The sequence below is a fragment of the Pleurodeles waltl genome, chromosome 7, assembly GCF_031143425.1.
Source record: "Pleurodeles waltl isolate 20211129_DDA chromosome 7, aPleWal1.hap1.20221129, whole genome shotgun sequence".
Classification (NCBI taxonomy): Eukaryota; Metazoa; Chordata; class Amphibia; order Caudata; family Salamandridae; genus Pleurodeles; species Pleurodeles waltl.
Genome location: NC_090446.1, coordinates 1,514,476,830 through 1,514,500,075, shown reverse-complemented (window position 1 = coordinate 1,514,500,075; position 23,246 = coordinate 1,514,476,830). Strand labels below are relative to the sequence as shown.

Below are 23,246 nucleotides of genomic sequence, written 5' to 3'. Positions count from 1 at the left end.
CCTTACTGCTCCTGATTTGTGCGTAGGTATTCTCGTGTAATCGGGCGATAAGTTTCAAGAGACCATGTGGGATGCCCATGTTGGCTAATGTGAGCCATAACTGGTTTCTGGGGACCAGATCGAACGCGGCTCTAAGATCAATAAAAACTACAAAGAGGTTGCCCCCTCCTACTTCCACAGTCTTCCATTTGATTGTTAGAAATCTTAGCACCTGATCTATGGTACTAACTGCTGGCCTAAACCCTGCTTGCAGGTCAGAAATGACATTGGTTTCCAGAATCCATTCTTCTAAACGGGACAAAATTTGCTTTGCAAAAAGTTTTTGGAAGTTATCAAGTAAGGAGATTGGACGGTAGTTGGCAGGGTTGGAGGGGTTGCCTTTCTTAAAGATGGGGACTATCTCCGCTCCCATCCAGGAGCTTGGGACAGGTGCTCCTGCAGCTACTATATTGGAAATCAGGTTCAGATATGGGGCCCATATATCTGGGCTTGTCTTGTATAAATTGCCTGGGATTTTATCAAGGCTGGGGGCCTTTCCCCATTTCAGTGAAGCAATCGCAGCCTTAGTTTCTGCCAGGGTAAATTCAATTTTGGGGTCTCAGAGATCATAATATGATCCAATTCCCTGGTAGTAGCACCAGCGATCCCAGAATATAGTCGGGAGAAGTGATCTGTCCACTCTACGGGGAGTATTGAAGCACCAGGCGAACGGTTAGGTTCTTCACTGGCATCAGCCACCAGTTTCCAAAATTTCGAGGTGTCATTTATTTTAGCAGACTCCAGGAGGGAAACCCATCTAGATTCATCCCATCTCCTACGGGCTCTACTTAGTTCCTGTTTGTAGTCTTTCCTGGCTTTCCTTATATGGTCTGACTGACCTCCTCTTAAAGCTCTCAATAGTTTGTGTTGTGCTTCCCTGCATACTGCATTGAACCACCTTGCGTTACACTTCTTTTGAACTTTTTTTGTAGACTCTTTAGTAAAGAGATGTTTTAGAGAATTAAATAGTTGAGTGTGGGCTGCTATAAGCCCATCACTATCTTTTAAAAGCTGAGGTATGCGATCCATGTGATCAGCCAGCTGTCTGTACACAGATGCCAAGGTGACTGTGTCAGTACTCAAGAATTCCCATCTAACATTTCGTCTATTATTGGTCAGTGCGAGCTGTTGCTCATGGGTCTTGAGGCAAGAAACTTCAAGTAGGGGTAGTAAATTCCTAAGAGATAAAATCAATGGCTCGTGATCACTTTCCTCATGTTCTACAATGTTCATGTCAACCATATGGCCCCACAGTCGGATATCAAGCAAAATATAATCTATCTGGCTCTTCTGTGTTCCACGCCTAAATGTAGGGTGAAGATCAGGGTCCGAGCGGGAACGACCATTGCAGGCCCGCAGGCCATGAGCCAGTGTAATGTCCACAACCTGATGTGTTAGTCTATTCATTTTTGGTCTTTTGCTTGACACCAGTTGAGGAATACCCCAATAGGCGTCCTCATCTTTATATAGTTCCTGAGCCAGCAAGTAGGGTTCAAAAGTGACATTAAAATCTCCTGCAATAAGAATAAAGTGAGAAGGTGATTTACAAGAGAGGAGGCTATCCAAAATAGTCAATGTGTCTGACTCATATTTGCTACCCAAGCTCCTGTTATAAATATTAATTATTAGAAGTGGTTTCTCACTAAGGGATGGTATTGATAGACCCATCAAATCGGGACAATCCAAGTCAATTGGTTCAATCCGACATTTGAGGGAACAGCTAAGCCATATAAGCAGCCCACCTGAGGGTCTCCCTGAGTTCACCTTAGTTGCTGGGACCCAGTAACTTTTGTAACCGATTCTGTATTTAGGCTCCAGTGCCCACGTTTCTTGAAAAAGACATATTTTATGTTCATCTATGAATTTGCCCCATTCAGGGTTACTCATTTTATTCTCCAGCCCTGCAATATTCCAACTAAGAACGGTGTCTAGACCATCTATTTTATCTTGGAGAACTTCAGCCACAAAGTTCTCTCTTGCAGATGGAGTGCCGCGGGGAGATTTTATACCCTTTTCAATAGTATCTATACCAGCCTCATTTGGGTTTCCCACTACCGTATCGCCCAAGATATTACTTGCCCCGTCTAAATCGGGGCGTGGCGTGAGCAGTTCGAGTATCTGAAATGGTGGTGAATACCCATGATTACTGGGGTCTATTAAGTCCGGGGCTAAATTGGTCTCAATCACCTTGCCCTCCTTACTTGCTCCCCGATACAAATTTCCAAACTCTGGTCACAGAAGGAAAACCAGATACTGGTTTCCGTCTTAGAGGGATCTGGCTGGGCAGGTGCGGAGATTGACGTGGAATCTCTGGTGTCTGCAATAGGGGTCTGGTCGGCCTCAGGAATACCTAACCCTATTTCATATGTTTCAGTATTTCCAACTATAGGGTGCTCCTTATCCCAATTTTTAGAACCTTGGGGCTGAAGTGAACTGTATACAGTACTAACTTTTAGTCAATCAATTTCAGAAAGCAAGAGGGGGCTACATCTCAACTGGGGGTCAGGCTGCATCTGCAAACTAGTGAGACCTCTGAGTGGCATTGTCGCCCCCTTAGTAGCTGGTACAACTTTATGAGGGTAGAAAGCCTGGAGCCTACATAGAGAAATTTCTCCCCATAGAGGGTTAGATTGACACACATTCAAGGAAAGCTGTCGGACAAGGGAAGGTGCATCGAAGTTGATAACAATACAATCCCCCGTACCGGGATTCTTAAGTGGACCCACCCAACCCACCCTCCTCACCATTAATATTGATGGTATCATATGAAAAGCAAATCTAGCGTATCTATGTAACCAGTGAATGACCTTATTTTTCAGTTCTGTAAATGATTCAGAAATGTTGGATTTGAGCTTAGGAACACTAGTGATAACAAGCACATAAGGGCAAGCTTCCGGTGGTAGGTGTAAAGTTCTCATAGTAGTCCCTTGATCTCTATGCATCCGGTCTGCTGGAGGGTGGGTCTGATCTGGGGTATCTTTGTGCAGTTTTGTGCCCATGTTATTAGAAGAAGCAATTTTGTCAATCCCCCTTGAAAGGAGGGGATCAATCTTAGAGCACTTAGTTTTAGGGGCACTGACCAGTCTAGCAGTTGGAGCCTTCCCTGGTTGATACAGAGAATCAGGACAAATTGATCGAGGGTTATGAACCGTGCTCGATGATAGAGGAAGGCTACTGGCACTGTTGACTGGAGGACTTGAGGGAAAATTTTGTTGGGAATATTGTGAATCTAGAGAGGAAGAGATGGTCATCTGGTTGAGTTTGATGAGACCGTCAAGTTTCTCCTCGATGGCTAATAGGCGAGTTGTTATAGGGTATAGCTTTTTAAAGAGCTCGTCTTTTATGAAATCTATTATAAAAGCTATATCTGAACTGCCATTGTTAGTAGCTTGGGCAGGTGTACAGTCCTTGGTCCGAGTAGGCACGGCATGATTGGGGGAGTTCAAAACATGGGCCGTTTATTCTTTAAGTTTGCCTCCCCTCGTTTTCTTTTGCCCTTTGAGCTGTGCTCTGGGGTGGGTGCAAGCCTATCTGGAAGAGGCTGTGTAGTTTCAGGGGGATGTATAGCATTATCCAGGGACTCTGCAGCAGACATTTGGGTGGTTGGAGGTGGGATTGCCAAGGCAGGCCGGGAAGGGGATGGGTGAAGAGGTTGTGGAAGAGTTTTCGGTGGAGCATCCGTCGATGGGGGGGCAGTTAGACGGCACTCCACCAATTCAATTTCTTTTTCTAATGCCCCTACTGCTTTTTGGAGAAAACCATCTAGAGTCTTATTGTTGCCGGCCTTTTCCAGAGGCATCCCCCCCTTCCGTCTACCCATCTTGCTTTGATAAAACACTTTAGTCCAGCCCCAAAGTTTGACAGTCTTTTTCTGTAGGTGCTTTCCCTCCCCTGTTCCCACCCTGATTTCACTCCACTGAGGCTTTGTTAAAAGGGTAAAACAACAGGAGGACTGCTCACCTATGTTGGTAAGGTGTCCGGGTGTCTAAAGTATATTCGTCCACTGGTCACCGACCTCAAGAATCAAGATGAAAATGGTGTGGCCCAGCCCGGCCTCCTCCGGTCGCTGACGGGCGCAGGACGGGCCCACCCTTGGCCCGGGCTTCGCCCGGGCGCCGCCCGCGCGCGTCCCGCGAGGCGGGAGCGCTGCCGCAGTTTTAAAGGGCTCCTGCCCAGAAGGTGAGTTGCTGCCTCCTCCCCCTCCTTCTTTCAAGCGTGTCCCGTATTCTAGTAAATACGCTTCATCCCTGCGTTTTGAAAATGACGGTGCACGATGCTGCAAATTTTTGTGCAGCACCACGCACCATCATTTTCCATTAACCAAGAGACCAATTGACCAAGAGACCAACTGTCCCTGTGCCAGAGAGGTCAGGGACTGGAGTCAAATGTTTTTCTAGTCCCGAAGAGGAAGGGAGATGTTTGGACTGTAGTAGATTGAACAAGTTTGTGAAGAACATTCATTTAAAAAAGGAGACCATCCAGAGGATTGGTTCCTTATTTCCAAAATACTGTTTTTGGCATCAGTAGACTTAAGGAGTGTCAATATTCACATCCTACTGATGGAAGAGCACCCAGAGTTCCTGACGTTTTGTACTGAAGGTCACCTTTGGCAGTTCAGTTTCCTCCCTTTTGGACTGGGGTTGGCGCCAAAAGTATTCACAAAGGTGGTTGCTCCCTCTCTGAGAAGCTCATGTTCATGTTCAGTTCATCTGCAAGGGCTACAAACCTTTTTACCTGTAGGATAGACTGATTCTTGCTTCATCGGAAAAGGGATGTCTTCATTGATTGGAACCTATAAGGTTAACTTTGAATCATCATGGATTGCTGTTGAGTCTTCTAAAATGCCAACTAACTCCATTAAAGAACATGTTGATCACTTGTGCAAGATTCGAGATAGATCTGATCAATTCTGGGTATTTCTGCCATAGTAAAGAGACAATCAATCAATATATTTGTAGAGTGCAAATAGTCAACCAGGAGGGTATCCAGGTGCTGGCCCGGTCCAGAGTCTCAGTGAAATAGACAGGTCTTCAGTGTCCTTCGGAATCCCTGTATGCGAGGTAGGAGAAGGAGCATCCTCCTGTCCTGCTCCGGCATATGCGATGAGTCTAGGCCGGCGAGATGGATTCAGAGCGGAGGTGTCTGGCAGATTTGTGGAAGATCAGGTGGTGGATGATGGAGGCGAGCCCAGAGGCGTACAGGGCATTGAATGCGTGGGCGAGGACCTTGAAATGGCATCTCTTCTGTACAAGGAGTTAGTGGAGCTCTCCGAGGTGGGGGCGAGGTGGGGTAATATGGGTGCAAAAAGGGAGATCAAAACTGACTTCAGCATTTGCTGGCTCCACTGCTTATTTTTCAAGAAGCCACTGCACACACATGGCTAGAGCTAAAGGGACATATGACAGGAAGAATCCTTATTGTCCAGAGCCAGAGACTGCAACTTCATCCTTTACTTTGGTACCTTCACAGGTGTTAAATGTATTCTGGCAACTGAACCCAGGGGACATTAATACCGGTGACACAGGTGATCAAGTCACAGTGGCAGTGGTGTTTGTTGTTTCCAGACAGCCTGTGCAAATTGTTCTTGATGGATCCGGGCCCTCCAAAGATTTTGATCACAGACACCAGTGACTTAGATTGTGGTGCAGTTTCTGTCCAAGCAATATGGTTCCCAGCAGAGATTTTCAGATGCTTCAATTGGAGGGAGGGAGTTTATCGTGCTCTGTACCTTCATCAACAAATACAACTTGTTTGTGGTTAGAGACAGCACAGATACAGTAGCATACAAAAATTATAGGACAGCACTCATTTGGGATCCTTGAACACTAAGGCAGTTTCATTGGGGTTATGGGCAGAGAAACATGTCGATTTCAGCAAACCATTTCAAACATCTAGACAACTCAAGAGTGGGTCCACTGAGCAGAGGGTTCACATTATCTCGGAATATACCCCTATTCAAGATGAACTTTCATAAGGCGTGCTGAAAGTTTGGTATCCTTTTACGTGGATCTGTTTGCCTCCAGGAACAACCCCCTTCATCTCTGTGCATTCGTCCTACCCAGCCGAACACAAGCGAGACCTTAGGTGTGCCTGGATGGACTATCACTGGCAGTATGGAAGGGCGGAGCTGGGCACAGCCCATCTAACAATTGAATAGGCTGTGTTCTGCCTCCACACAAAGGGCTGCATACCCCCTGTAGTTAGTCCGCAGCCAGGACAGGTTAGGCAGGTACCCTGTGCACATCAAACGGAAACCTCTAGAAGCTTCTCCCACTTCAAAGGAGGCACCTGATAAACATTGGACCTCAGGCACCAACTCTTCAGTACACTTCTGGACCTGTGGGAGAGTCTGCCAGGAAGAAGGACTGCTGTGCTGCTGAAAGGGCTGCCACTCAGCTGGACTGCTGCCCTGAAGGCCTGCTGCCTGCTGTGCTGACCTGTTGTCTGCTGCCCTCTTGGCTTGGGGAGAAGGACTGGACCTGCAACCATAGTGACTCCAAGGACTATAGTCTTGTAACCAGCACCTTTTTTACCTACAGGACTCACTTAGGATGGCTGGGCTTACCGATCTGTGGAGGACCCCAATCCTGCATGGCGCTTTCAAAAAAGCTTGTTTGGAAATCATTTCGATTTCAACCCCTGTTGGAGGACAAAGCAGCCTTTTCACTGAGATCTTACGCTTGGATGACTCTGAATACTTACACGACTTTGGTCCCACAAACATGTCTTTACTGTGGCTTTTCGAGGCAAACAAAAGAACATTTTCTAAGGTATCGATTAGGGCTTCTACCATGTTCTCTAAACGTAGCCCCTTGGCTGAAAAATGCAACAAATACAACCTGTCTTTTATGTGATGAGGGCACAGAAGATCTTCTACACGTCCTCTGTTTATGTGAACATCTTGTATCAGAAAGAAAAGCTTAATTAAAAACAAATTAAATGAAAGAGGCCTACGAAAGAGGAGGCAAGCCATGCTGGCATGTTTCGCACCTGGGGACCTGCAACTAAACTGCGCCCTAGTGAAATTTCTAACCCTGGTAACACAAAAACAGCGCCTAACACAGCAAGCTATCGACCCCATGCACCACCTTTCTCCAATCTCAAATAACGACCTTTAGGTACAAGACCTCTGCTATTGTGATAAACTGGTCCCTCAGTGGTCACATGTGCCTAAGCTAACCAAACAGTGAAAAAACTATGAGCCAATGATTGCTTAAATTTTAAAGATTTTAAACAAAAATGTATCCAATTGTGCAAATTGTTTTACGTAATGGTTGTGTTAATCGTTTTAAGCAATGGTTTTAGGTAATTATGCAAATAAAGTATCAATCTATCTATCTATAGTAACCAGCACCTAGACTCTGCAACTGAGAGTCCTACCCTGCCAAGTGGTGCCACCCCATTCCTGGACCCTTGGAGGTGGGCCTGAAGGTGCTCTGCCAGCCCATCTGTGGATGCAGCAGAACCAACACATCTCTGCTGTGTGGCGCAACCCCATGCAGAACCAACACTCCGAGCAGAACAGACAAATCGCCTTTGCTGTGAGGATTCTCTCAGTACAAGAACTCTGCACCGACCTCGCAGCCTGCATTAGAACTGCCTCTGTGCGACACATCCCGCACACAGGCCCTTGCATTGCAAATCTCTCGTTGACGTTAAACTAAACGATGACGCAGGTTCTTGCATCTCAGACTCACAGCTTCTCAGGACCGATGCACCGCCTCGGCTGTATGAGTCTTCCTCATTGCTACACTTCACATTGCAAGTCCTCGTATATGGGATCTTCAATGACAACACAGGACCTTACATCTCAGTTTCGCAGCTCCTCGCAACTGTGTGCTGTATTCTTGATGATGGACCTCGCAAGGCTCCGCAACAAAGGACTTAAGGTACTCTTGTAGAAAAAGTGCACCTGGGTCCCTGTAGCTGGCCTGTGCTCCATCGCGGGTGACCTGAAGTTGTCACTTTTTGCCTGCCCTGCATGACCTGAAATCCATAGTTGGCATTTTGCGCTTTTTGGCACTATTTTCACCTAAACCTATAAAATTGTATATCTGCTGTGTTGTCACTTTGTTACTGTTTGAAGTGTTGCACAAATACTCTGCGGCAGCTACCAGAGGGTTGAGCACAGGTTAATTTACGGTATACTTGTTACTTCACCCTGACAAGGACTGTCGTTCCTGCATTAGGTGGGTTTCACCCTCTACTCAACCATTAACCCAATTTCTTACAATTGTGATGAGACTAATGAAGATTTAGTATTCCGACCATGAGCCAGTGCTGAGAGGTACACAAAGGGGGTGATTCTGATTCTGGCGGGCGGCGGAGGCCGCCCGCCAGAATTCCACCCTCCAAAATACCGCGGCGGGTATTTCAAGTTTTCCCCTGGGCTGGCGGGCGGCCGCCAAAAGGCCGCCCGCCAGCCCAGGGGAAAACGACCTTCCCACGAGGATGCCGGCTCGTAATCGAGCCGGCGGAGTGGGAAGGTGCGACGGGTGCATTTGCACCCATCGCGTATTTCACTGTCTGCCAAGCAGACAGTGAAATACTTGTAGGGGCCCTCCTACGGGGGCCCCTGCAGTGCCCAAGCCAGTGGCGGGCGGACCGCCGGGAACTGGATGGCGGTAGGGGGGGTCGGAATCCCCTCGGCGGCGCAGCTAGCTGCGCCGCCTTGGAGGATTCAACAGGGCAGCGGTACACTGGCGGGAGCCCGCCAGTGTTGCCGGTCTGACCGCGGCTTTACCGCCGCGGTCAGAATGCCCTGCGGGGCACCGCCGGCCTGTCGGCGGTGCTCCTGCCGACCCTGGCCCCGGCGGTCTAAGACCGCCGGGGTCAGAATCACCCCCAAAGTCTTTCTGTGGAGGTGAGCGTGGTTTTCTTTTTTCAGTAGTGACAGAACTAACATCAGGGAACAATAAAAATGGAGCCCACAGGAGTTCACCACTTCTTTATCTGGATACAAAATCAGTTCCTTGTGAGCCTCATCTTGAGATGTTTCGAGCACGACATCCACAAAGTTACCTGTTGTGCTTTTCCTTCTTCAGGACACTCACACAGCTTTTTAAGTATTTTATTCTATTGCAACTGCTTTTATGTAGCCTTTACTACCACTGAGGAGGCACTGAAGGGCTTCATGGCGGGTAGCAGGCTACTCCATAACCCAAAGCTAGTGGTAACCCAGTGCTTATTGATTATGGTTGTAATTGTGTTGATTATTCTGTTAGTATTGTGCTCTGAGAATACTGAAGCATTTCCTCCAGTTTCTAGTGGTGGAGTAAGCTTGTAGGAGTTAGGTGTAATTGTTGGAGTGACATTAGAGTTTAAAAAACACTGGGGCATGCACACCCTTCAGATCCATTTCCCTCTTTCAAGATTGACTTTCCATCAGAGTAGCCCCAACAAAGCATCCCCAGGATAACAGCTCTCCTACTCTTGCCCAGTCTTTTCTTTCTCTCTTCCTAAGCAGCAGGGAAGGCAAGCATGCAGGTTTGAAAGTTGTTTTCATGGCCATTGTGTTCTCCCCGATGAGCAGCAGATTCTTCCACTATGGAAACTCACAGATCAAGAGCGTCAACCACAGCTACTGCCTCTCCTAAAATACCAGTCCCCGTGGTCATCCTGCTCCAAGACCACAGACTCGGTGAAGGGGAATCCATACTGTTGTCTCAGGGAGGCTTAAAACTTTCCGCTTCCTCTGTAGCAGCATCCTTCCCGTCCATCCAGGACCAAGATATCTTCAGCTTGCCTCTGATAGGATTGACAACTCCTTCGCATCACTGACCTGCAGTGTGCACCACTAGGACAGCCGGTCGCCCAGGATGGTTCTCCATCACAGGTGAGGAGGCTGTACAGAACCCACTGGCCATTCAAATAAAGCCCCTAGTGCTGCTTTCTGCCCATGTAGGTCAGCAGACTCCCATTTCCCTGGACCTCTTATCTCCAAAATCCAACCCTTGGGTAATAGTCTCTGCGCCATGGCTGTGGTGTTTTCCCCACCAAGTCTTTTTCCCGAGACTATGGCTCAAGGTCTGGATCTGATGCAATCACAGCCACGGCGCTAATATTGGGAGAACATGTCCACTGCAGACTTTATGTGGCCCACGACCCCTGTGTTTTAATATGATTCTATCTATCTATCTATCTATCTATCTATCTATCTATCTATCTATCTATCTATCTATCTATCTATCTATCTATCTATCTATCTATCTATCTATCTATCTATCTATCTATCTGTCTGTCTGTCTGTCTGTCTGTCTGTCTGTCTGTCTGTCTGTCTATCTATCTATCTATCTATCTATCTATCTATCCGATTATCTACGCTGTTATTCATTATATTATTTTTATCCATTTGAAAGGGCTCAAAGAACTACCCTAATTATTTTAAGTGAACCTTCACCTTTAAGATTAACAGTTGGCACCATGTCACTATTGAAAAATACCCCAATTCCTGGCATGATCCTACACAAACAAAAAGGTTATAGGTGGAAATCTCTCAAAACTCTCAGACTCTTTTCTTATATAAACATTGCAATATTGTACCTTTATCCAGCTGGTTTAATCTTAGTGACCCAAAACTACAACTTCCAGAATGCATTAGGTTATTAAATGGAAGCCAAAGCCTGCGTGGCCTCCAGATGAAGTCTGCTTATTTTTGACAGTACTTCGGAATTAATTGTTTAAATGAATATGATGCAGCATCTGATGTTTGGTTCTTAAGTGCTTGGTTTGCATGTTGTGAACTAAGCCCACTTTTACCCATGAGTCTTCTGGACAACAACTTGTTGGGGATTTCCCTACAGACAGATTGTCAAAGCTTCAATGCTTTGGCCAACATTCTGAAAACTAGGTTTGCACTTAAGTCTTCTTCTTGTACATTCCCTTTCATTACTCTTTGGCCTCTCCCTATATTCCCTCCACCTGCTACATCTGTATCGGCACAGGCGTTTTGCCAGATTAGTGACATTGACATAGAATACTCCTTGTGCAACTTCCTATGGGACTTGAGATGCCGATCTCTTCTTCCTGGGTGAACACTTAGGCCCTCATTACAACTTTGGCGGGCTGAAGGTCTGACCGCCGGGCGGCCGCCAATGCAGCCGCACTCCCGCCGCGGCCATCAGGAGATCCCCGCTGGGCCGGCGGGCGGAAACCTGTTTTCTGCCCGCCGGCCCAGCGGGGACCTCGGCCGCAACACAGGAGCCGGCTCCAAATGGAGCCGGCAGTCTTGCGGCCGTGAGACGGGTGCAGTTGCACCTGTTGCGCTTTTCACTGTCTGCATAGCAGACAGTGAAAAGCTGCACGGGGCCGTGGCAGAGGGCCCCTGCGACTCCCCGTACCGCCAGCCTTTTCCTGGCGGTTCAAACCGCCAGGAAAAGGCTGGCGGTAGGAGGACTCACAGCGCTGCCCTTGTGGATTAAAACCGCCGGGACCACCGTGGCGGTAAACCGCCGGTCCCAGCAGTGCGCCGTGGTTGAAATAGACAGAATTGCACCGCCAGCCTGTTGGCGGTGCAATCGCCAAAACAGCCCTGGCGGTCTTTGACCGCCAGGGTTGTAATGAGGGCCTTAGTCTTAGTAATTCACTGCAGAAGTCCACACTTTTCCTATAGAACTGCTCATGCATTACATTCTGTGGAGAAGTCTCAGAGTTCTGTACTAGATACAGAATCTCACTTTGAGTCATCTTCTTCTCAAAGAGCACCATTTCTTTTAGAATTTCAAGAAGAGGCCAGTTTTTTCCCATCACAACCAATCCTTTCCTAATAGTCATCATTGATGAGATCAGAGTGGTTTGGGGTAAAGTAAAGGTTTTAATACCAAATAAATACAATTTCTGGGTGTCCCATCCCATTGATATAATTGAGACCATTATGGCAGGCCAAGTTGGACTGTGTACCAAGGTGTGAGACTTGCACAGAGGGCCAGATTTATCAGGATTTGACACAGCCTCAAATATAGAGGGTAGGGATGCACCATATTTAGTAAGATATGGTGCATTCCTGCTCTCTCTCCACACTGATTCACCTGTGGCAGCCAAGCACTAACGCAGGCAGGGAAACACCCTTTACAATGCAGCTTGAACCACGCTTGAACCACGCTGCGCCTTAACGATGCGGTCCGAACCACGAATGCATCTTTACAATGCATTCTCTTACCACACAAGTTGCCTTAAGGTAAGCATTATTGGACTGATGTTGGACTTTAAGTCTAACACTTTCCCTACTGTTGCCAGACTGGATTAGGATTAGTAAACTAAACCATTCCATTGTCCAGTGCTTTTCCTAATGATTTACGTAGTAAAGGAGTGCGTTGTAAAGATGCATTTGTGGTTCGGACCGCATTTTTAAGGCATGCGTGGTAAATGCATGCACGGTTCCAACCATGGTGCAAGGATGCACGCATTACAGCCAGGATTATTTTTGTGCAGGAAGGGAACATCCACGCTCCACTCACACCTCCCAGTGCAGGGTAACGCAAGGCAACAGCTTGTGCCGTGTGACATAACTCCAGATTTACTATGCCACGGAGAGTTACACAAAGTGGCTCTGCGGTGAATAGTAAATCTCACTTAAGAGCTTGCATTGCCCTTGTGTCACCTGGCATGACAGAAGGGCAACGCGCACCTTTGATTAATCTGGTACCCAGTAACTGTTAAATTTGGTGTCCCAAACTCGCTTCTTGACCCATCCCAACCCCACCAAGATAGCCTACCTACCAAAAGTAATGTTTGCCAGTGGGAACTGAGTGCTTGCGAACTGGCGGCTGTTGCAGAGGTTTGTGTTGCAAGCCTCGATATCCGTCACCATCGCGAGGGCCTCTCGTGTTATCACAAGGGTGGGCGCGCTGGTGGAATTGAAGCCACACCCCTTGGTGAGGATTGTCAGGGAGGTGAAACCTGATGGGAAAAAAAACACAAAAGAGACCCACGTCACCTAAGCACCAATATGAATATTTTTTTTTGTCTGGGCGCTGACTAGACTGAAATCTACAATTTGGGTATTAAATCTTTTCGTGTGCTACACTAAAGGAAGATATGTAACAACCTCCATACTTCCCAAATAGCCATTGTGTATGTATTCTCTACTTTAAAGTGACAAAGATATTCTCTCAAAATAAAAATAATGTATTTATTAATTGCAATATCTTTAGTTATTTCCCAATCAAAAACTATTTTTGTCTAAGTTAATCTTGTTTAGAAAGTAATAGTAGGCCAAGAATGGTTACCAGCAAAGTCAAAATGAAAAACAACCTTCACATAAAACTATGCTGTAATTTATAACTGCCCTTGCTGCTCATCCCAGATGTCACTTCCTGAAGGCAGTACACAAAATGAAGTTACATACGAAAAATGTTTACAAATAAGGCAGTGGTTCCTAAACTGTTGACTTCTGTGGACCCCCACTTTATCATTAGTGGAACCTGGGGACCTTCACTGAATTATTATTGGAATCCGGGGACACCGCCCCACTAAGTCATTACTGGAAGCCGAGGTCTCTGACTAAACATTGTTGATGATTTGAAATGCAAAACAATACACAAAAAATACTGAAACAAGCATTAATCAAACACATACGTAAATGATAACTCGTTTTATTAGGAAGCGTCGAGCTTTCTAAATTCAATTGAAGCCACACATTGTCCATGCTATATCCTGTTTAATGCACCTGCTCTGCTCTCACGAATCAATGTTAGGATACAAATTGAAATTTTTGCCTCCAATTTCAAATTCCTTGACATTTGCAGTATGTTTTAATATTTTCAATTGTACATGTAGCCACTTCATTTATGAACTCTTCATTAATCTGTCAATATTATTTAATTTTCTAAGCAGTCGCAGACCCCCTGAGGAGGCTTCTCCTCCTGGCCTCTCCGGACCACAGGTTGGGAACTACTGAAATAAGGTATAGATAAAGCAGAGATTATTTTTGACAAAGAAATCCAACAGTGGTTGACACTTTCATATTAAGAGTAATATATTAAGAGTTTTGAATAATGCATGTATGTTGTACATGTTTACATTTTCTTTATTACGTTAAAATTTGTGTTTTTACCTTTGATTGTTTCTGGTGATGTTTCAGCCACTGGAACTTAAATATAAATAAACTGCTGTGGACAGAGGACAGCAAAGAAAGACTCAGAAAGACAGAGACCACATGAGATGCTGGAGACAGGTAGATTACACATGGGTTGGGGAGGGGGGATTAAAAGCCGCAGGGACAAGTCATCTTAAATGAAAGATAGCTTTCCGCCAGAGGTAAGTTTGGAGCATTGTGCCCAGTCCTGAAACCCACAACTGAAGAACCCATGTACTTTGCTGTGCCCAGTTCTCAGGGACAGTTATGAAATAGTGCTGTGTGCAGTTCTGTAGCCCTGTCAAGCGTCACGCATCTTGTGTTAGATGGACACATTTTGGAAATTTCCTTACAATTCCACAATGTGGTAGAATTCTCACACAGATTATCTGAGTAGGGTCTCTGACCGTCAGAGGTGCCGCCCCGACCTTGCAGCGTCATTTATCGAATTGGGAGTGTGTTATGGCCGTGTGCAATGGATTCTGTGCATGCAAACATTCCTCAGTTCGTTACTGGATCTCAAGAGATCGGGGCTACAAAGAGTGCCCTGAGTCTCAGTCTGACTCTGATACAATCCATAAGAAATCAAGCAATGGCAAAGCCAATGGGTCTCGCTCTTTTTAATGAAGCAGTGGAATTTGCATATGCAAGCCATTCAAAGCTTGCTGGTAGAAGCCATTCAAGGCAAACACTAGCTGATTTGGTTGCCCCTGACCACTGGTCTATCAATCAATCAATCAATCAGAATTTGTAAAGCGCAGCAAATCACCTGTGAGGGTCTCAAGGCACTGGAGTTGCTTCAAGATGATTTCAACAGCCAGGTCTTATGCCCTTTCCTGAATTGCTGGAGTGATGGGCAGTCCTGAGGTGCAGGGAAAGGTTGTTCCAGGCTTTGGCCACCAGGTGAGAGAAGGAGCATCCTATGCTGTTGGCTTGGAGGGGGGTGTCTGCGAGGAAGAGGTGGATCATAGGTGTCTGGTTGGTTGGTGGAAGGTCAAGTGTTTGTTGATGTAAGCAGGTCCTTTGTTGTGCAGAACTTTGTATGTGTGGGTCAGCATCTTGAACTGGCATCTCTTCTGGATCGAGAGCCAATGTAGCTTCCTGACGTGGAGTGTGATGGTTCATTTGGGGAGGTCGAGGATGAGTCTGGCCGCTAAGCTTTGTATTGTCTGTAGTCTCTTCAGGAGGTGTGCGGTGATTCCTATGTAAAGTGTATTCCTGTAGTCCAGCCTGCTGGTGACTAGGGCCTGCATGACGGTCCTTCTGGTGTTGACTGAGAGCCTAGCAACACAAGATGATAGATGGAGTGCTGAAATGTTTCAAACACTCACCCCTATCTGCGTTAATTACATTGTTCTTTTGCTCACCATGCCACCCCAGTTTGGACCCAGCCATATGCCAATCATTCATGATCCTGTTCACCAGAACTGGCAGGCCACCTGAAGATCTTGCAGAACATGGGAGGGTGTGGAAGCAGGCGGATGAGACTGCGTTTACTTGCTGTCCAAGATGATGCAGAGGTTGTGGGCATGGGTCATCAGGCCAAAACGCATCATTCCATTGAGAGGTATTGTTCCCAAAGATGAGAACTTCCATCTTGCCCGTGTTGAGCTTAAAACAATTGTCCTGGTGGGCATGGCACCCCTCCTCTCCACAAAAAAAACCCTTAATCTTTCTCTTCCTTCTCCTTCCAACAGTAACACAGAAACAAAGCCCAGGTGTGGGTAGTGGCGTTTGTCTGCTTGGGGCTGCTCATACCTCCACCTACTGCCTCAGTGCTCCCTGGAGGGACCCCTGTGTGTCATGGGTGTGGGAACGCAGACACCCTTGCCTGCCACAGGGGAGGCTGAATGATCCCCAGGGTTTCCTTTGGCTCTTGTGGAGAAAAGGGAAGCTGGGAAGGAAACTGGAGGATTATGGGGCCGGGTCTAGACAGGGCAGCACAGATATAGCTCTACAGAGCTATGATGGACAGGGCAGTGCATATCTGTGATGGACAGGGCAGTGCAGATCTGTGCTGGACAGGGCAGTACAGAGCTGTGATGGGCAGGGCAGTGCAGGGCTGTGATGGGCAGGGCAGTACAGAGCTGTGATGGGCTGGGCAGTGCAGAGCTGTGATGAGCAGGGCAGTACAGCGCTGTGATGGGCAGGGTGAGTCAGAGCTGTGATGGGCAGGGCAGTACAGCGCTGTGATGGTCAGGGTGAGTCAGAGCTGTGATGGACAGGGCAGTGACGATCTGTGATAGACAGGGTGAGTCAGAGCTGTGATGGGCAGGGCAGTACAGCGCTGTGATGGTCAGGGTGAGTCAGAGCTGTGATGGACAGGGCAGTACAGAACAGTGATGGACAGAGCAGTGCAGATTTGTGATGGACACAGTAAAGAGCTGTGATGGACAGGGTGAGTCAGAGCTGTGATGACAGGGCAGTACAGAGCAGTGATTGACAGAGTGAGTCACAGCTGTGAGGGACAGGGCAGTACAGAGCTGTGGTGGGAAGAGCAGTACCTATCTATGATGGACAGGGCAGTACACATCTATGATGGACAGGGCAGTACAGAGCTGTGATGGAAAAAGCAGTACAGAGCTTTGAAGGACAGGGCGGTACACATCCATGATGGAGAGGGCAGTACAGAGCTGTGTTGGGAATAGCAGTACACATCTATGATAAACAGGGCAGTACAGAGCAACATCACAGGTTTGTCACAGGACACAGCTCTGTGAAAGAGCAGCAAAGAAAGGGCTGCAAACCTGGCCCTTTATTACTCATTCCTAACCAACTTCTCTGGCCAGCCAGTCAGTCTGCTCCTGGCACCAGGGCAGCGTCCACTCTGTACCAAAGCCTTCATTCATCCATGCACTACAGTTCTAGGATTGACAAAGTTTACCTTCTTCATCCATGCTAATCTGGGCAGAACAGAATATGGTGCATTTTTGCACCAGTGCAAAGTCTAAGCAACATGGGCCCCTGCACAGTGCTTTCAAAGTACTTTAGAGAAATTCCAACAGTGCAGAAATGCGTTCTTCTTTTCAACAATGAAGGACAGTGCATTGTGTATTTTACAGTGTCATCTACCTTTATACACTTAAATATAAAGGAACACTGAACAGTGAGCTTCTGATTGGTTGAAAGCATGCAAGGAATGGTCAGAGGATGATGCTGGCAGAGGAAATCAAATTAGAGAGCAAGGGAGTAGTTAGCAAAATGAAATACCAGGCACTTTAAACCATGTCCCAAATATCTCTGGAAGAGCACGGGAAGCAAGTGACCTCGGCAGCTGTTTAAAGATTGTTCCCACTGGAAGAATTTAGTGGGCCCGATTCCCAAAGGGAAAGTTAGACCAAAAGTGCAACTTGCACGAAAAGTCCAAAAGACTTTTGGTCTAAGTTAGACTTTTTGTCCAACTTTACCTTTGTGAATACCAAAAAGTAGTAAATTTAGACTTTTGGTCTAAGTTAGACTTTTTCTCCAACTTTACCTTTGTGAATACCAAAAAGTAGTAAATTTAGACTTTTGGTCTAAGTTAGACTTTTGGTCCAACTTTACCTTTGTGAATACCGAAAAGTAGTAAATTTAGACTTTTGGTATAACTTTTTGGTTTAGCTTTTGTTAAATTTTCTTCCTTTCTTCTTGCCATCTTTCTTTCATTCTTTTGCCCTTCTCTTGGTCTATTCTTCTTTTCTTCTTTACCCATTATGCTTTTCTTCCTTCCATTCTTGCTGCACTTTTACTAATTCATCCATCCATCCGTCCATCTTTCTTTATCCGTCCTTCCTTCTCACCATCCTTTGTCTTTTTCATTCCTTTTCCTCCAACATTCCTACGCGTCCATCCTACCTTTGTTCCTTCCATCCATCTTTTCTCCTCCCTCTCCAGCCATCACTCTATCTTTTCTCTCCATTCACTGTTCTTTCAACCTGACCATCTTTCACCCTCCTCTTCAATCCTCTATTTCTGCATCCATCCATCCAGCCCTCCCTACATGCATTCATCCATCTATCCTCTCTTCAACATTCTCTCCATCCTCCTCCCCATCCATCCAGCCATCCCTCTCTTCATCCTTCCCACTAGCCCTTCCTCCCTTTCTTCCACTGCAAGATATATGTTTATGAGCTTAAGACATGGGAACCATTAGTATTTCAATGTTTCATGTTAGACAGCACTGCCCAGTGATGCTCCAGAGGTGAGCGATTAACGCCCCTGTTTCCATCCCTGCATGCGTGATGTGCTGCTCCAGGACGGGTATTTTCTTTGAATTCTGGTACTTGTAGTCTTGTTTATTACATTATAAAACAGGACTACAAATCCCACAATTCAAAGAAAAAACCTGAACTGGAGCAGTACATCCTGCATGGACCTGAGAAACCTGGCAGCTGTGTTTTACAGAAGGGACAGTGGGGCTTGGACAAGGATATGAGCAATCGGCAAAGGGCAGTGGGGGTCGTGGGTGCATGGAGGGGCTGTGGGAAAGCAGGACAGGATGAGAAATAGGGACATGGGATGAAGGGCCAGGGGATCATGTTGTGTGAGAAGAGAGGGAAAGTGACAAGAAAGTGGTAAAGTGGCGAACACAAGTGAGTGGGAAGCAAGAGAGGCTGGTGTAAGAGAGGACCACTTCTTGTATGTAGAGGAGCAATAATGGGACAATTAAACCATCCACAAAATGCTATGTGCTTGATGGGCAGCTCGTCCAACCAATAGCATATGATGAAAAACTCATGAAAGCCATAGCTGAAGCGGCTGACCTCAAAAACCAATTCCAACATGTTTCTTCTTGAACTTTTTTAAGTATCCACTGGACAGGGAAGATTTTCTGTAGCAAGGCCTAAACAGAGGTCTTGAAATAATGGGGAAAAGGAGAAAGATTTCCATTTGTCCTCACCCATCTCTTCAGTTGTCCCCGCCCTTCTCTCTAGTTGTCCTGCCCATCTCTACAGTTATCCACGCCCATCTCTCCAATTGTCCCTACCCATCTCTCTAGTTGTCCTGCCCATCTCTCCAGTTATCCATGCCCTCTCTCCAGTTGTCCCCACCCATCTCTCTATTTGTCCACTCCTGTCTCTCCAATTGTCCCTGCCCATCTCTCCAATTGTTCCTGCCCATCGCTCCAGTAGTCCCCACCCATCTCTCAATTTGTCTCCACCCATTTCTCTAGTTGTCCCCACCCATCTCTCTATTTGCCCATCCCTCCAGTTGTCCCTCCAATCTCTCCAGTTGTCCCCGCCCATCTTTCCACTTGCCCATCTCTCCAGTTGCCAATGCCAATTACTTCTGTTCTCCCCGCCCATGTTTCTCCTTGTCCCGCCAATCTCTCCAGTTGTCCCCTCCCATATTTCCAGTTGTTCCGCCCATGTCTCCAGTCGTTCCTGCCCAAATCTCCACTTTTCCATCTCTCCACTTGTCCCCGCCCTACTCTCCAATTGTCCAGCTCTCCAGCTGTAGTTGTCCCAGCTCATTCTTTTAGTTGCCCCGCCCATCTTAACAGTTGTCACCACCTATCTTTATAGTTGTCCCGCCCATCTCTCCAGTTTTCCCACTCCTCCCCCGCAGTAGGCGTGGCTTACTTATGTTAAAGGTGGTGAGGGTTTGAATGCACACATCTTCGGCGTAGGGACATTCGATGACCTCAGCCATGCGTGGGGTACAGCCCCCGTCCCCAGTGTCTTTGCAGCGGAAGCACTGAAGGCCACGAGTCCCTGAAAAAGATTTAAAAAGAGTAAGCGTCAGGACATGTCAGTGACCATTCTATCAATGTAGCATTAAAAGGCAAGAAAGCGTTCAAAGAGCACTACAACATGTTTTCAAGCTGAAGCATCCTGGTCAACAGAGAAATCAGTAAATGTCTTTGAAAACCCCAGAGAGGCAGCATTGCCTCAGGCACCAGCCCCACGTGAAAGAACTGCCCCTGTTTACTACCCTCAGAGATGGATGTTTCCAAAGTTACTCAGCACCCATCCATAATAAAATGATCTCAGAATTTAAAGGCATATTTACAAGCGCTTTTGGCCACCGATGTGTCACTTTTTTGATGCAACAGCAAAGCCGAGTGCAGATCCATATCTTCAAGGCCACACAAAGCCATTTTGAGTGGCTTTAGATATAGAGTGAGGCAAGACAGTGCACGTCGCTGTACTGCCTTTCACTGCCTGGGGGGCATTGCATGTATATTCCAGTGGGTTTTCTCACACAATACCCATGGGTTTTGGTGCATTCCCAGATTAACAAGGACTTGTGAACCTGGGAATGCTTCAAAACTGTACGCCTCCCCAGAGGAGGTGTAACAAGGAGAAATATCTTTATTTCTTCTTGTTTTTCCCTCTTTCTATGTGTGCTGAAGAATGCAGGAGGAAAAAGCCTCTCTGGATTGTTTTCTGTGCAGGAAGGTGCCCCTTCCTGCGCAAAAGCAGTCCTGCCAACAACGGAGACACCCTTGCACTATGGTGCAAGGGTGCCTGCGTTAGCTCTTGGCACCAAATTGTGCGCTGGCGCTGGCTGAAAGGACAGGAATGCACCGTATCTCGTAAATGCAGTGCAGACTTGTGGCACAGCCCTATGCCAATTTTTTTGTAAAAATGCCCACAAATGCTTTTTTACATTTATTGTATTTGCCATAAGGTGCTGACTTAGCCAAAACCAACAACTGTGCAATACAAATACATGGTAAAATACAGAAATATGCAGAATAGGTTCCAATAACAAAGCCATCTGTATCCCCGCCTAAAAAAACAAAAAAAAAACAGAATAAGGACCCTGTTTCAAAAAAAGAATACAAAAACAAGGCAAACTTAAGCTAAGGCATTTTATCATGAAATATAGTCCCAGACTTATGAAGCACTTGCGTTGCCGTTAGGCCACGCAAGAGGGTGCAAGGCAATGCAAGTTCTTCATTGATATTTACTAAGCCATGCAAAGTCATCATGCGTGCCTTTGCGGCTTCGTAAATCTGGAGTAAAGCAAGGCAGCGCAAGTCACTGCAATGCATTCTCTGCGCTGGGAAGGTGTTCCATGGGTGGAGTTTGGGTGCTCCACGTGTCCAGCCATGGATTGTGGTGCAAGCTTAGTTTTACTAACACTAGTAAACCTGGGAATAGGTCTGGATATTACGCCATTCCAGGTGAGGCGTAAAATGTCTCCTCGTTATTTTCTCTTTTTACATTTGTTGCATTCCGCAGCACACAGAGAAGAAAGTTCCCTGGAGGATTGTTTTTGTGCAGAAAGGTGTCCCTTCCTGCACAAAAACAACCTTGCCTGTATCGTAGGACCCAGGCATCATGGCGCAAGGGTGTCGTGTTGGTGCTAGGCTACACTCAGTCAGCCAGCACTGAGGGAGAGCGGAATAAGGGCTATCTTAGCAGATATGGTGCATTGTTCACCCTCTCCCTCTGATGCAGCACAGTTGTCTTGCTTCGTCCGGTTGCATCCAATCTTTGTAAATCTGACTCCCAGGATCTAACTAAAAGTACAACATTTCTAAAAAAAAAAAAAGCAAAGAAAACATATGGGCTTTATTGCTGCAGAACTTATTTGAAGTTTTAGCATGTTTATGTGTAATTTTCACTGTGTCTCAATGCTTGTTTGAATAGCATCCAAAGTATGGCCCTCCAGATTTACCACTCCTCGTGCTTCTTCTAGTGCGCAGCTATAGCTGGATTTATCTTGGTGTTACAAGAGCGGGGCCCAGGCAATGGAGGGTACAATATACCTCGTGCCATGTGGTTCTGCACAGTGCGTCTGTTGCTGTACCTCGCCCCATAGTTCACAATGGTGTAAGTTTGAAGCACTGATCCACAGTGCCTCTGTTGCTGTACCTCGCGCCATAGTGCACAATGGTGTAAGTTTGAAGCACTGATCCACAGCGGGTCTGTTTCTGTACCTCTCGCCATAGTGCACAATGGTGTAAGTTTGAAGCACTGATCCACAGCAGGTCTGTTTCTGTACCTCACACCATAGTGCACAATGGTGTAAGTTTGAAACACTGATCCACAGTGCATCTCTTGCTGTACCTCGTGCCATAGTGCAGAATGGTGTAAGTTTGAAGCAACGATCCACAGTGTGTCTGTTGCTGTACTTCGTGCCATAGTGCACAATGGTGTAAGTTTGGAGCACCGATCCACAGTGCATCTGCTGCTGTACCTCATGCCACAGTGCACAATGGTGAAAGTTGGGAACACTGATCCACAGCAGGTCTGTTTCTGTACCTCGTGCCATAGTGCACAATGGTATAAGTTTGAAGCACTGATCCACAGTGCGTCTGTTGCTGTGCCTCACGCCATAGTGAAGAATGGTTTAAGTTTGAAGCACCGATCCACAGTGTGTCTGTTGCTGTATCTCGTGCCATAGTGCACAATGGTGTAAGTTTGGAGCACCGATCCACAGTGCATCTGCTGCTGTACCTCATGCCACAGTGCACAATAGTGAAAGTTGGAAACACTGATCCACGGCAGGTCTGTTTCTGTACCTCGTGCCATAGTGCACAGTGGTGTAAATTTGGAAAATTGATCCACAATGCGTTGGTTCCTGTACCTTGCGATATAGTGCAAAATGGTATCAGTTTGGAACACTGATCAACAGTGCATCTGTTGCTGTAACTCGTGCCATAGTGCACTTTGGTGTAAGTTTGGAACACTGATCCACAGTGCATCTGTTGCTGTACCTCGTGCCACAGTGCACAATGGTGAAAGTTGGGAACACTGATCCACAGCGGGTCTGTTTCTGTACCTCGTGCCATAGTGCACAGTGGAGTAAGTTTGGAAAATTAATCCACAATGCGTCAGTTCCTGTACCTCCCGCCATAGTGTACAATGGTGTAAGTTTGGAACACTGATCCACTGTGCATCTGTTGCTGTACTTCGTGCCATAGTGCACTTTGGTGTAAGTTTGGAACACTGATCCACAGTGCATCTGTTGCTGTACCTCGTGCCACAGTGCACAATGGTGAAAGTTGGGAACACTGATCCACAGCGGGTCTGTTTTTGTACCTCGTGCCATAGTGCACAATGGTATAAGTTTGGAACACTGATCCACAGTGCGTCTGTTGCTGTACCTTGTGGCATAGTGCCTAATGATGTAAGCTTGAAACACTGATCCACAGTGCTAATGTGGCTGTGTCTCGTGCCATAGTGCCCAATGGTGTAAG

At 46.7% G+C, this 23,246-nt stretch overlaps 1 protein-coding gene across 1 annotated transcript in view; it reads right to left on the bottom strand.

Moving 5' to 3' along the window:
- LOC138246612 (ly6/PLAUR domain-containing protein 5-like) overlaps positions 1-23,246 on the bottom strand; it is a 47,747-nt gene that overhangs the window by 12,478 nt on the left and 12,023 nt on the right. Inside the window, exons 2-3 of the mRNA XM_069201313.1 lie at positions 19,675-19,806; positions 12,757-12,936 (exon numbers count right to left, since the gene is read on the bottom strand). Coding sequence (XP_069057414.1) covers positions 12,757-12,936; positions 19,675-19,806 — 312 coding nt within the window. The remainder of the gene's footprint in view (positions 1-12,756; positions 12,937-19,674; positions 19,807-23,246) is intronic.